The sequence below is a fragment of the Pygocentrus nattereri genome, chromosome 16, assembly GCF_015220715.1.
Source record: "Pygocentrus nattereri isolate fPygNat1 chromosome 16, fPygNat1.pri, whole genome shotgun sequence".
NCBI classification, from domain to species: Eukaryota; Metazoa; Chordata; class Actinopteri; order Characiformes; family Serrasalmidae; genus Pygocentrus; species Pygocentrus nattereri.
In genome coordinates, this window is record NC_051226.1 from 23766272 (window position 1) to 23780221 (window position 13950).

The 13950-nt window shown below is 37.7% G+C and overlaps 1 protein-coding gene across 1 annotated transcript in view; it reads right to left on the reverse strand.

The window, feature by feature from the left end:
* elnb (elastin b) overlaps nucleotides 1–5634 on the reverse strand; it is a 35158-nt gene extending 29524 nt beyond the window's left edge. The window contains exons 1-5 of the mRNA XM_037546104.1: nucleotides 5559–5634; nucleotides 2291–2533; nucleotides 588–632; nucleotides 252–443; nucleotides 90–116 (exon numbers count right to left, since the gene is read on the reverse strand). Coding sequence (XP_037402001.1) covers nucleotides 90–116; nucleotides 252–443; nucleotides 588–632; nucleotides 2291–2533; nucleotides 5559–5634 — 583 coding nt within the window. The remainder of the gene's footprint in view (nucleotides 1–89; nucleotides 117–251; nucleotides 444–587; nucleotides 633–2290; nucleotides 2534–5558) is intronic.
* Nucleotides 5635–13950: the final 8316 nt, after the last annotated feature.

Sequence of the window (13950 nt, forward strand, 5' to 3'; positions counted from 1 at the left end):
ATGGAGGAGTATTTGTTGATTCGTAGCTACAATATCCTATGACACCCTAAATTATCACACACTTGCTACAAGTGCAGTTGGTTACAAACCTGATTTGGGAGACTTTACACCAGGGCCTGGGAACATGAAACAGACAGGTTACAGCGAAATTTCACCAAGACTGCATTTGATTGTTCAGAAAAGGAAACATTTCTAGGTGTTTACTGACAAACTATACTCAAAAATCAGAGCTTATCAGAACTTCTGCATACCTGCTCCAATGCCTCCAGTGCCCAACCCCCCAACACCTAGTCCACCAGTTCCAACACCTCCAGTGGCTCGTTGACCTGCTCCGAGGCCTGCACCATAACCACCTGGGCCAACTCCTCCTGGTCCAAGACCAGGGCCAAATGCTCCAGTTCCAGCACCTGGCCTTCCAAATCCAGCTCCTACTGCACCAGGACCTACAACGAAAAAACAAAATTTGGCTTACTTTTGATAAACATTTGTCTGTTGCCTTTAAAAACTATACCAAATATGCCAAAATAACAATTTGATTCAATATTACAACGATAGAGCGTTATAAAAAATTAAATGGTGTCATTCACCTCGTGCCTTCCCTGGCTTGTAACCAAGAATGCTGCCTGGTACTACTGAGAAAAATGAAGGGAAAAGTATAATGTAAAAGTGTACATATTGTAAGTGAATTGCTATAATAAAAACATCATTAAGTAAAGTGATAAAAGTGAAGTGTCTGTTCATATCTAGGTAAAAATTGCATTTGAGTTATTTAACATTTTTTACATAAAGCAGTAACGTTAGTACGCCTAGGAGGAATAGATTTTTAAAACCCATATGTGGACCTTTACAAGGAAGGGGGTGTGCTAGAGGAAGCAGATGCATTTGTAAAAAAAAAGTGCAATGTCTAATAACAGATATCCCCACACGACCCAGAAGATTAAGTAACCCTTATTGGTCCCACAACTGGGAAACTTCACCTCCGTATTTAACCCATCTGTGAAGTGAAACACCACATACACACTAGTGAGCACACACACACATAAGGGGCAGTGAGCACGCTTGCCCAGAGCAGGGGGCAGACCTATACGCAACACCCATGGGAGCAGTTGGGGATTTGGTGCCGTGCTCAAGGACACCTCAGTCACTTACTATTGGCTCTGGGATTGAAGCGGCAACCTTCTGGTCACAGGGCCGATTCCCTAACCTCCAGCCCATGACTGCCCCAAAGATAAGCGGTTTCAGAAATTGTGTGTGTAATAACAGATGATAAAAGTAACCCCACTGACGTAACAAGTATTCAGTGTGGATCTAGTTTATCATTAATATTTTATTTTTGTTATTCAGTATTACTTCACTCGCCCCGTATTCAGTGTGGATCTCTAGTTTATCATTAATATTTTATTTTTGTTATTCACTATTACTTCACTCGCCCCATATTCAGTGTGGATCTAGTTTATCATTAATATTTTATTTTTGTTATTCACTATTACTTCACTCGCCCCATTTTCTCTCACGGTGGACTGGCCTGTGTCCACAGCGCTGCTCACATAGTTATGAGGTTCTGGGTGAGAATAATAAAGACACAGAATGTGCTTTTTTTGGGAAGTTTTAAAAATCTTACAGACTTAACTGCATGCAGTATTTTGGGCGTGGAAATGGCGGAAAACGTAAGGACAGATGAATACGGAGCTGAATATGGCAGAGACCGAGCTGTGTCGCCCCTGATGTCGCGTCACTGCTACATGACGTCCACGTCCTCTACACTTAAAGACGGCTAAACCCGCTCGTCACGACGAAAATCTCGGTAAGGCGATACTGGCAGCTTAAATACTTGGGGGGAAAAAAAACCCAAAACTACGGTTTTTCACAAGTAACGCGAGTTGACAAAAGGCACGAGAGAGAGAGAGAGAGAGAGAGAGAGAGAGAGAGAGAGAGATGCACACCAGGGAAGTAAACGTTAGCTAGCAGCTGGTGCAAACAGCGACGATGGAGAATACATTTAAAAGTAAAAGAAGTCGTCTATTACCAGTTATTTCATTAACACACACACATATGTATAAGTTATATTATATATATATATATATATATATATATATATATATATATATATATATATACACACACATACACACTTATATATTTATATATATATATATATATAAGTTGTGAAGGATTTAGCTGTCTAAAGGCAAAAAAAAACCTTCAGTGGTAGAAAGGTCATATTTCCTATTTCTATAGGAAAGTAACACTAGAGCTCTTCAAGTTAATTTAAAAGGAAAATATCAACCACCTCCTGCTCCGGTTCCTAGTCCACCTCCAGGGCCAGCACCCAGACCAGTCCCTGGATGGATTCCGGTCCCTATGCCTCCAGGGCCAAGTCCTGCTGCTACGCCTCCTGCTGGACCTGTTCCAGTTCCAGGTACAGCTCCAAGACCCCCTGCTAGACCAGTTCCAGTACCAAGTCCAACTCCAGCTCCAATGCCAGCCCCTAATCCAGCTCCAGCTCCTCCTCCTGCTGCTGGTATGTAGACTCCTGCAATAGAAGAGCACAAATATTCACAGGGATTGAATGGCTTGATAAGGTTTGATGAGGGCGATAATGAATAACACAGAATCTGTTGAAAGTACATAAACGGACAAATTTGGGTGCGTGTGCTATAAAAATATGCTCACTACAGAGCATATGACCCAATGAAATATTAATAACAATAATAGTCCTTAATAGAATTAAGAAAGCCTTTCTATCAATTGATTAACTAGTAAAATAACAAAATAAAAAGGAGGCAAGTCTTATGGAGATTAATCTAGACTAATGTCCTGTATTCAGATGGCCTTGTCTAAGAAGTTGGAACTCATGATTGTTGGAACAAGCAAAACTTATAATTTGAGCCCTTGAGAACACATAGGTTTTTGCTAGATATGGAATACATTGACCTGTAACAGAACCTTTGCTATGTTCTCCTATATATGAGTAGATATGGTAATAAATATTCACATCCATGTGGTTGGGATAGTTTAGTGGTTAACACCTCTGCCTTCTACACTGTAGACTGGGGTTCAATCCCCACCTGGGCAAACACCCTGCACTATACCAATAAGAGTCCTTGGGCAAGACTCCTAACACCGCCTTGGCCTACCTATGTAAAATGATCAAATTGTAAGTCACTCTGGGTAAGAGCATCAGCCAAATGCTGTAAATGAACCTCAAAATTAGTATTATCACTGCTTCATCACTTAAATTGCATACAATTTTTTTTTTACCATACAGCCTGCAACAGGCGTTTTTCACGCACGGAGGAGGGGTTATGTGTAAACTTATTTCTGATTTCTGTGTCGCTCTGCTATGAATATGGCTGCGTTAAATTATTCATAATTTTTGGCTGAACTCATGGGCTTTTGGCAGGACGATAAGGTCAGAATTGGAAAAGCTATCAAGCACCAAACATGCAATCCTTGATAAGGGATAAAAATTCTTTGTTGAGCAGTTTATTTTTGATAATGAAGGTAAATTGTTAGCTGGCTCCCAGTGTTGTGGTTAGTTAGCTAGCTACCTTAATATCACAGACAAGATGAATAATGTTAGGTAGTTTCAGCATTTAGAGATCTTTAAATATATGTCTAAGAAGTAAATACACAGTGTCTAATATGAATTATTGTGTTAAATTATATCCTTCTCAGTGTCCAGTGTTGTAGATAGTGAGATCCGTGTAAGGGCTCGGTGTTACCAGTCCTTAAAAGAAAAGCGAGGAAGCACAGAGACTAGAGGTCCAAAGACTTCAAAGAAGTGTGAAGGAGTTTAACCAGTCCATTGTTACAACATTGCAGTTCATGACCCCTTTTTAATTTATGGAATTATATTTACTGTTTTATAAGCTAGTTTACTATTAGATTTTGACGTACTACATATAGCCACACATCCTTCCAGTGACCACCTGGCTCACAGAAGTTCTTTGATGCCAATCTCGAGGGTCTCGTTCATGAGCTATGATTTCGGTCCATAAGAAAAAACCCACGCAGACATGGGGAGAACATGAAAACGCAACACATAACTGTTCAAATGTAGTATAAAGTTAAACAAAAATAAATAAAAGTGTAAAAATTAAAATGGAAGCGGACTACAGTGGTTGCTTTTGAAATTTTAGGGGTATATTTAACAGCATTTCACAGGCTATGTAAGTAATGGTTGCCTTTTCTATACACTGTATATGTGCGTCCTCCTTGGCTTGTTCTTCCTCCTCTATCCCCGACATATCGTGCTTCGCCACCCCCCCTCCTCATTAGTAGAGTCTCCAAGGCGGGCCCTCTCTCTGCTGTACAGACTCCCTTGCTCGTTGACTCCAACTTAATCAACATGGTACTGCAGCCCCTTTTCACCCATGTTTTTCACTTTGGTGTAAAGTAAAGTCCAACAGGTTGAAACAAGAGCTACACATATACATGCTGTTTCGAATCACTTTGAATGTCAGCTCGTCGCTCCTTTTTATTGCGATTAACCACTTCTTTCTAAGCTCATCATCAGATGGAAATGAATGAAAACTCAAAATGTGCTTTTAAATCCAAGTAGTGGACTTTTTTTTATATTTCCTTGGAGATATTAAATGCATGCTATCATCACGAGATGATCTTGATTTATGTTTTCGTTTACATTCAGGCATACTAGCTAAACTACTTTTGAAGCCAAACTATGGTAAGATTGTCTTTAGTTTTGAAGTTTGTGTAAAGCTTCAGTATTATGTGTCTAAGCTTCAGAATTAGTTTGAGGGTGGATGATTATAGAACATTTTGACCCTGGTCAAATTTTGATCCTGTGACCATCCAACTGGAGGACTGAAATATTACATTTCCAATTGACGGTTGCTAATGAAGCAGTAATCTTTACTGCATTACAAAGAGAGACATCAATGAAATCAAAATCTGATATATTGCAACAAAAATATAGACATATTGCAACAGTGTGATTATTCAGTGAGACATTTTATTTTGTTTCATAGACTGGTTCAGAACTCCTGTTCTTTTGCTAAATTAAAAATCCATAGTTCCACTTTCATAGAAAATATTTTTCATATCAGTTTGCAGTACCAAAATCTATAGAATGCTTTAATTATTTTTGCTAATATTGGCATTACTATATTTTCATTATTATTATTATTATTAGTAGTAGTAGTAGTAGTAGTAGTAGTAGCAGCAGCATTCATAATAATAATAATAATAATAATAATAATAATAATAATAATAATAATACAGTAATGATATGGGCAATATTAGTATTGTTGATTATTAATTATTTCATCCAAAAATGTGATGTTTGTAAAACTATCCTCCAGCAATGCATCAACTGCCACAACAGCATTTCTTGAACAGAATAAACTCCTTGAAATTGTGCTACTATTTAATATAAATACAGAAAACAACACATGCACAGTGTAATTTTAGAAACAGAAGTAAACTCTGTAATGCTAACTAAGATTCTGTTAGTGGAGGGGTGCTGTATTTCAGCACACTCAGAATGTATGAGAGACAGAAAACAACTCTACAGTGGAGCAGGAACATGGTCTTACCTCCTTGAAGTGAGGGGCCACACACAGCCAGCAGGACAAATCCATGCAAAAGCAGCACAGCCGTCCCCCTCGCCATCCTGCTCTGCAGTACCCCTCTGCTCTCCCAGCCTGGGGGTTTTATCCCCCCAAAAAACTCACAGCTGTACACCCATGTGTTGAAAAAGGGAAAGAGGAGGGAAGGAGGGGTGGGATGTGTGTGTGTGTGTTGGGGATAGGGGGTGGTTTGGATGAAGGGAAAAGATAGGGATTATTAATAATGAGACCCAACTCTGTGTATATTACACATATACTTTAAAGCCCCCAAAGCACCTCGAGAGACAGAGAGAGAGAGAGCTGCCAACATCTCACCCCACCAAAAGAAAATGTTATGCCAGCCAGATATTCTCATGAATTCCAAGAGTGTGCCATTTTTCTCCATTCAACTGGTCTAGAGAAGAACCGAATCAGTCCAGATAAGGTTATTTCTTTAGTTTGTCGGGGGGGCCCATCTGGAGCAGAGCTACATATGCAAGACATGCCAGTCAGTCTGTATTCTTTAGAAACTTTCATTGACTCGAGGTGTTTGGCAGGTTTTCAAGAATCTTACCCTTGTTTGTAAAATGTTTTGATAAATTCATGAAATCGTATCAGTGATGGAAACATTTGTTTAATTTTTAGTCTTACACATTCCAAAGAGAGGGATTCCACAGATTTGTGATAATTCAGGATATATAATTTATTTTGTTAGCAAACTACTTTTGGTGCCCTGAAAAACAGATGCTTCTTTAGAGAAATATTTTAAAATTTTTTATGTAAGTAAAGGCTCTATGCCAGTTGAAGGTATGTTCAAGGGAAGAACCATGTAGGAACCTTTATTTTTAGGAATGTAGGATTGGAGATCAAATACACCAGTTCCACTCACTTTTTCTTTTTTTTTAGTGGGGCTTGCACTCTGCTGGTATTGCTGCCAACTTCAGTGCTTTTGCAAAGAATCCAAAGGGGGTTTCTTGGAAACGTACCACATTTTTCCTTCCTTCAGTTAAGTTTTAAATTTTGATTGTCTAGCTCTCCTTGTTTGGGCTATGAGCCTCCTGCCAAAAGGTCTGTGCAAGAGTACAAGTTGTGTTTTTAGACTTTTGGCAAGACTAACGATTAGCTCATTGCTCCACTGATAGACGTATTCTGAAATCGAACATAAAACCACATTGGCTATTTGCAGTGTGTGTGAATGTGCTTGTGTGTGTCTGGTTGTCTGTCTGTCTGTGGATTTCTCATTAAATACCTTGCTAAATGGTACATCATAGGAAACAGTATGTGCCTGTTTCATGTGCACACAGTAATGCTTTTCCTAGATTAATATTCCACGCACATAAACAGAAACCAGGACCATAACAGTGTAGAAACACCAAGCAATTTTTTTTTAAAAGTCACAGGATACAAATATAGTTCTTACCCTGAAATACATCATCTATTTTCAGACTTTTCTTCAGCTGGAAAAAATCAACACACCTTATTTGCACTCTTACTATTAGAACTTGCAGGCTATAGCAAGAGAGCTTTCATTGACTTCATTGTTTGAGCTGGACATTTAATTCCATAACCATAATACAATCATGGCTATGCAGGCCACTGAGCAGTTCACAGTGATTTTAGGCTTGTGTGCAGCTGCTTGGCCATGCAAACTCATTTCATGAAGCTCTGGATGATGGGTGAGTTTTTATGCTTCAACACTCTTATTGCTCCTAGATACCTCCATTTCACAAAAGTAGCACTTATGCTTGAACGGAGCAGATCTGACTTGTCAAAGGTGGCATCCTAAAACAGTGCTGTGCTTAAAGTCACTGAGCTCTTAGTGTGACCCAGTGCCACTATGCCAATGTTTGTATGTTTGTTTACACCGTTTAGTGATGTGTGGCTAAATCACCTGATCGCTGTAATTAGGAGGGGTATATGCATACATATGGCAGTATAGTGGATAGATACACAAAATATGCTATGTGATGAATATTACTACCTTTTTTAAAAAATGAAATGTTTATTTACATTTCAGCTGTTATTGTTATCAGAAACAGTCAAAAATGGTTTCAAATAGAAATACAGCATTTTATATAAATGCATATGTATGCATGTATGTATGTATGTATGTAGTACCTCTGCATATAATCACACGCCGGTATCCAAACCAGATGCTTTTCAAACAAGTAGTGAAATATGTCTGGCCTAGCTGAAAACTGATAAGCCAGTTGTGCACTGGCCATTGACTGGACTGACAGCCTGTCTAAGGTGGATTTGGTATGCAGTGTGCCTGGACTTTGCAGAACACTATAAGCTTTTAATGTAGAACAGTGTAATCCCTTAATTGGACACAACAGACTGCTTTTATTACCTTGCTTGAAACATGACTGAAAATATTTTTACATGTACAGAGCAGCATAGTTATGTGATGAAATAATCATGGAATGAAAACAGAAAACGAGCTGTGCAGGGGAGATATACATTTCTCTCTTGAGCTGATAAGAATGGAAGAATTACTGCGTGGATATTTTGAAATGTAAAATACATTTCAAGCATATCACTGTTGTCTGAACAAAATCTCCATTTTTGTCGTTTTTTCAGTTTTTGACATTTGAAAACGCCTGTTGCCTTTCATAATTTCTGTAAATTTCATGATGAATGGACCAAAAGAAATGGCCCAAAATGAGTTGGAAAAAACTCTGGTTCCATTGTCTTACATTAAAAGTAAAGTACATATTTTTCCATTCTCCTGTAAAGTTACCATTTTGTAGATACGAGGTTTTCTTTTAGCAGCAATATACAGGTTTCATTCGTCCACAAGCAAAAAACAATAAACCAAAGTTAAACTGTACCAGAGTGATGGAACAGTATTCTTCTAAAAGATATTCCCTTAGATTATGTTTTTGATGATGGTAGTTGAGAGTGCTGTCTGACATGTTAGTCAAAAATCTCCAACATATTAAATTGAGTTGAAATCTGTTTTCTTAGTGTCCATCAAACATGCACTTGTTAACTCACTGTAGCCAACGTCCCCATTGAAACGCTCTGCTGTTGAGTAAACGTTGTGGCTGATGCTCTTGTTACCTGAGCCCAAATAAACTCTCTTAGTCACTTATCTTTGACTATTGTCATTTTGATCCAAAATTGAGGACAACAGGGTCCGCTCAGCATTTTCAATCGTGCCACAAAGCTTGGTAGGATGTTAATTGCTTAATCTTACAGCCAGGGGTGGAAATGGGCACCGGCACCCTAACACTTGGTAGGTGTTTTTCTAAGGTGTTCTTAATTTTATTTTTAGAAAATATCCATACCTGTTTAGCTCATGAAAAAACTTATGTCTTGTTCCTTTCTCCAGACTGCTGTTAATAAATATTCATGGTCTCCATGGGAGGGGACATTAAAGATTCTAGGCTGCATAGAGACCTAGATTTATTTGCAAGCAATCATTCAAAAGTACAGTTGTTGGTAACATTCCACTCAGGATTTGAGTGTTTTTGTTTTCAGTTAAAGTCAGAGACAGTCAGGCTTTCAGCTCTTGAAATGTCGTATTATTTTTAATAATTTTAGGATGATTTCACATTTTCACAAAAAAAAAGAAAAGCAACAAAACAGATTCTCCCATTAAAACCATTTCCACCTTGCTTGCAATACACCTGTCTGGAAGCACACATGTGCATACAATAATTTTTCTCTGTTAAACATTATTAATCTGGATAACAGGAATTCACTCATGAGTCGATTTTGGAATTCAATGATGAGTCGATTTGATTTTTACCTGATATAAACATCTGCAAATTTATGTCAAAGAATTTGTATTTCACTGTCTTTTCTTCATTCTAATTGAAATGAACTCCCAACTCCTGGACATTGTTAAACCCTCACAACCCCCAGGCACACACACACACACACACACACACAGTTACGTACTAAATTTTCTTGTATGTGCCGAGCACCGTTCTCCTTTTGCCAGCTCAGAGAGGCATATCGCAGTTATGAATAAAACTGTCGACTGAAAAGTGCCCATTTTCAGTTTACCTAATGTCTACCTTGCGTTTACCTAATGTCTGCTGCCTATATAAGGACCTGCACACTGCCTGGGTCAACTCCCACAGGCTCTCTCCCCAGTTAACAAAGCAGGGCAGAAAAGTGGTTTGGAACAGGATATCAGAATTGGGTCTTAAGGCAGTTTGAGATAAGTTGATATGAATGCTGACATTCTCAGGCTGCATCTCTTGTAGTGTTCATAGATGAGCCAGAGTCATTCTGCAGAAATTAGTCAGATCCATGAGCAAGCTATGCCATAATCATAGTTAACAAATGCATTACTTTGCTTTTCAGCTGCTTTTATCTCTATCCACTGTGTTACAGAGTTGGCACTGGCCCATCATTATTTGGCCTATTATATTTGACTGTTCAAGTAAAGCAATAAGCCACTGATTTTACCAGTTTTGCAAACTGACCTAGTTACAACACTAACCAAATGCAATATAACAAGGTGGGATTTTACGGTTGTCAGTATAATTGTGTGTTTTTGTAATTAAAAATTGCTGTTTAGAGCTGTGTTGCAAATTAAAATATCACATGCTGTCTCATAGCCTAAGTTTGATTCTTAGTGATTTTTATGTGTGGTAGATTTTCGACAGCTCAGACAAGGCAAACAGAAATTGTGTGTTTGGGCTATATGACCATAGAGACTGGAAAAATGTAAGAACTGGACTCAAACAAAGGTTGATTCAGAGCAAAGATGTTACAGAATACTTTCTACCTCACGTAGTTCCATGTGTAGTGTGAAAGATGTTATGGGAGTTTATAAGGGATATAGAACAGCTGACATGCTGAATCAGTCACAGTGCAATTCTGTGCAGACTTGCCCTATTTTCAGTCGTAGAAAAGTTACAACTTTTTAGAAGTTCCATGGAATAAGACTTATTTAAGAAGGCCTTTATTGAAAAAGTCAAAGTAGTTAAATGCAATATTTATTTGTCTCACTGTATATAATATAATGTTTAGAATATAACAAAGTGACTGTGGCACAGCTTTATAATCAACATTAAGGAGTCTGACCTCGCCTCCCACAGGCACTCTTCCCATGGCTCACTAGGGCTAGGAAGGGGGTTAAAACAATAACACAACAATAACAATATCTTAAAGTGCAGTACAGTGCCACAGCTCCATTAATCAAGATGTCGAGCAAAATCAGGATTATGACAGGAAAGAAATGTGGGAAACAGGAAAAAAAGAGCTTTACATTACAGTGGAGGCTCTCAAGAGGCATCACTTAAGGATGGCTAAGACTGAATTACATGTAGTATTGTCCTTGAATCCTCAGTTGGTTTGTTTGGTAGTAGCTTCTTGAAAACTATGTTTCTGTAAGGCCCTAAACATGAGCAGTTTGTCCAACTCGCATGCTTCTCAAAATTCAAATTTTGAATTTGATGAATGTGCTCTTCAACATCTTGATGAAAGCAGACAGATAAGAATTTATTTGATTACTTCAGTCAGAATTTGCTTTGGATGGAAAGAATAAATAATACTTCACCCAAAGATGGCAGCAGTGGTAGAATGGCAGCAACAAAAATGGTAGAATACTCAGCTTTGCAAATGAGATCTTTGCAACTGAGCTACATTGCTTTCCTTCAGTGTTAGCCACATTAACATTTTTGGACAAGCTGTTCTATTACTGCTCAAATGAAGGTTGAAGTTTAAATCAAATCAACATAAATGCACATCTTAGATCAACAGGTGTACAGACTAGCTGAGATGCTTACAGACATAATTTTGAGTGACAGTTTTCTGCAAAATGGTATTTGAGTCCCAAACCAGTTTAAGAGCAATTAGTCCAAATTTATTGGAATACCAACACACACAAACTCAAAGAAATATCAACAAAAGAGATCTTCTGAGATCTTTTCTTGCCAATTTTCTGTTGTAATTCAATAAGCGGAACGTTCTTACACCTCACAGGATTGCGAATGTTTTGCATTCCATGTTCCTGAAGACAACTGATGTAAAATCATGTCAGGTCAGCCTTGGCTAAGGCTTTGTGAGCAGAGAGGGAACAGGGCAGGAACACAGGGGAATTGGGGGAACACAGTCACAGAGTAAGATCGCCAGAAGCCAACTTGGCCAACAGAAATGAGGTCATCACTGTCAAGAGATGAACTCCTGTAAAAAATGCATCCAACATGTTCCAAGCACTTTCATGATGCTTATTGTATGGTAAACCCAAGGAGCACAATATTCAAAACTCTAAGGTCCTTTATGTGGGCTCACGCTTCAATACCTTCCTCTACATAAATCATAACATTAGTTTCATGGTGGTTACTGCATCATTTAACATAGTTACTATATAATAAAGAATGATTTTATTAGGTTGACACAGTAAGGAAACGTTTATTTGAAAATTTGTTTTATTTTATTTGTTTCTAGAGCAAAACTAAAATGTCCAACTTCAGTCCTAAGGAGTGTGCACTGAAGTGTTATGTATATTATATTACCCCAAAAGCACACCCAACAGACCAATTTTACCCACATTAATCTGACGTAGAATCTGACGTCAAAGTACTCCTCAATAGTCAAAGCACAGAAAACCTCCTTTTGGTGCAAAACTGCACAACTACGATTTTGAAAGGCTGTGGTTTAAAACAACACCAGAGAGTTTAGTTGCTCTGTCAGTAAAGCTGACCCCAACTTTCCCTTCCTCTGTCTTTCCGGAACATAATACCTAATCAGTGCAACTTCATATGCCGTCTTATTACAAAATTCAGGTGTGGGCTCCCACCATGAAATTATATATTATCAAGGGACAAGACGTCTATGTTATTCCTTTAAGTATTTTTTTTGGATGATTGAAGTTGAATCACAGTCCAAATTTAGCCCCGTTATGCAATCTGAAGTCATTCTTCAGTCTCCTCTACTGGACAAAAGGACGAGATGATTCCCATCAACAGTGGCTGGTTAAAATCTTGCAGCTGAAGATACTTTGTATCAGATTGCTCCATTTGTTTTTGTAATCCTCGCAATGGATGTCATACAGTAATGGGTCATCTATATGCTGGATCTAGGAACCTGAAAGAGCATTTATCAAACAATGTACGTTTGCCTTATTTTACTGAACCTGTTGTACTGTAATTTTATCATGTGGAATGCAGCTTTATTGCAAGTCTCCAGAAAAGACTGAACCTGAGGAGAATATTTAGTTCAATTGGTTCTATGTGGAAAAATGCTCTGTGGCACTTATATATTATGTTAAATTCCTAGTTGACTAACAAAGCTGTATTTATTTAATGTTGGCTTGATACAAATATTTCTAGGGAAGCCATAAAAAGTACTGTTTTCCTGTGATAATGAGTATTTTCTTCATATCTTGAATTATTCACATCATTATAATGATGTATCCAGTGTTGAGAAGTTGGGATGATCATCTCAGGATCTTAAGATAGAAAAACTTTGTATTCTCAAGATAACATAATTCATTTGAAATATTGAAAAAAAAAACTTGAAAAACTGTCAAGTAAATAATATGCCAGGCCTTTACTAGCCTAGGCCTAAAAACATACCTGCCATGCAGCAATTTATTCAACACAAATTTAGAATTAGCTTAAAAGATACATTTGAAATGTAAAAGATATCATACATTTGAAATGTAGAAATAGGATTATATTACGTTCTCATAATACAAAAAGAAATAAGGAGATGGATGATGGGAAACCTGTAAAGTTTGGTTAAAACCATCATTAAGAAAATAATTTATTTATTTCCCTTTTTTCTATTATTGCTCTCAGTGTTGTCTTTATAAAGTGGGGCTGGGGTTATTTTTGATCAGTTACCAAACTGATGCAGGCAATAAAAGCAATAATTTGCTATTATTAACAAAATAATTAAGATTTGCTTCAGAGAGTGTTGGCAAACCTTTGAAACTTTCAAACTGCATTTACAGTTTGAACATTTTTGAACAAGAACATTTTAAGTGTTCTCAGTGTTTGTCTTAAAGACCTTAGAAAAGTTTTGTGAATCCACCCCTGGACACTTTTGTGCTGCACCTGTACTCATTGCTACAGCAAACATTGAGACCACTTTAATGCCTCACACATTTGATAATGAATTCACATTTGATATTTGTGGGCCAATGAGAGTCAAGTCAGAATGAAAGTCATTAAGTCGTCTAAAATCATTTATTCTAAGATCAAAGTTTTGGCTCTCCACAGACCATTTCATAATGATTTGTGGTATGGAGATCTGCCAGTGAGATAAGCACCACAAATTGCACCAGTGCTCCCCAGTAAGATACAACTGGTATTTGATTACATTACTAATAAAATAGTTGTTGTTGCAGTATTAAGTGCACATTTTTGGTTTTCAATGTTTTATAAAACAGCTGGTTACCAGACAAATTATT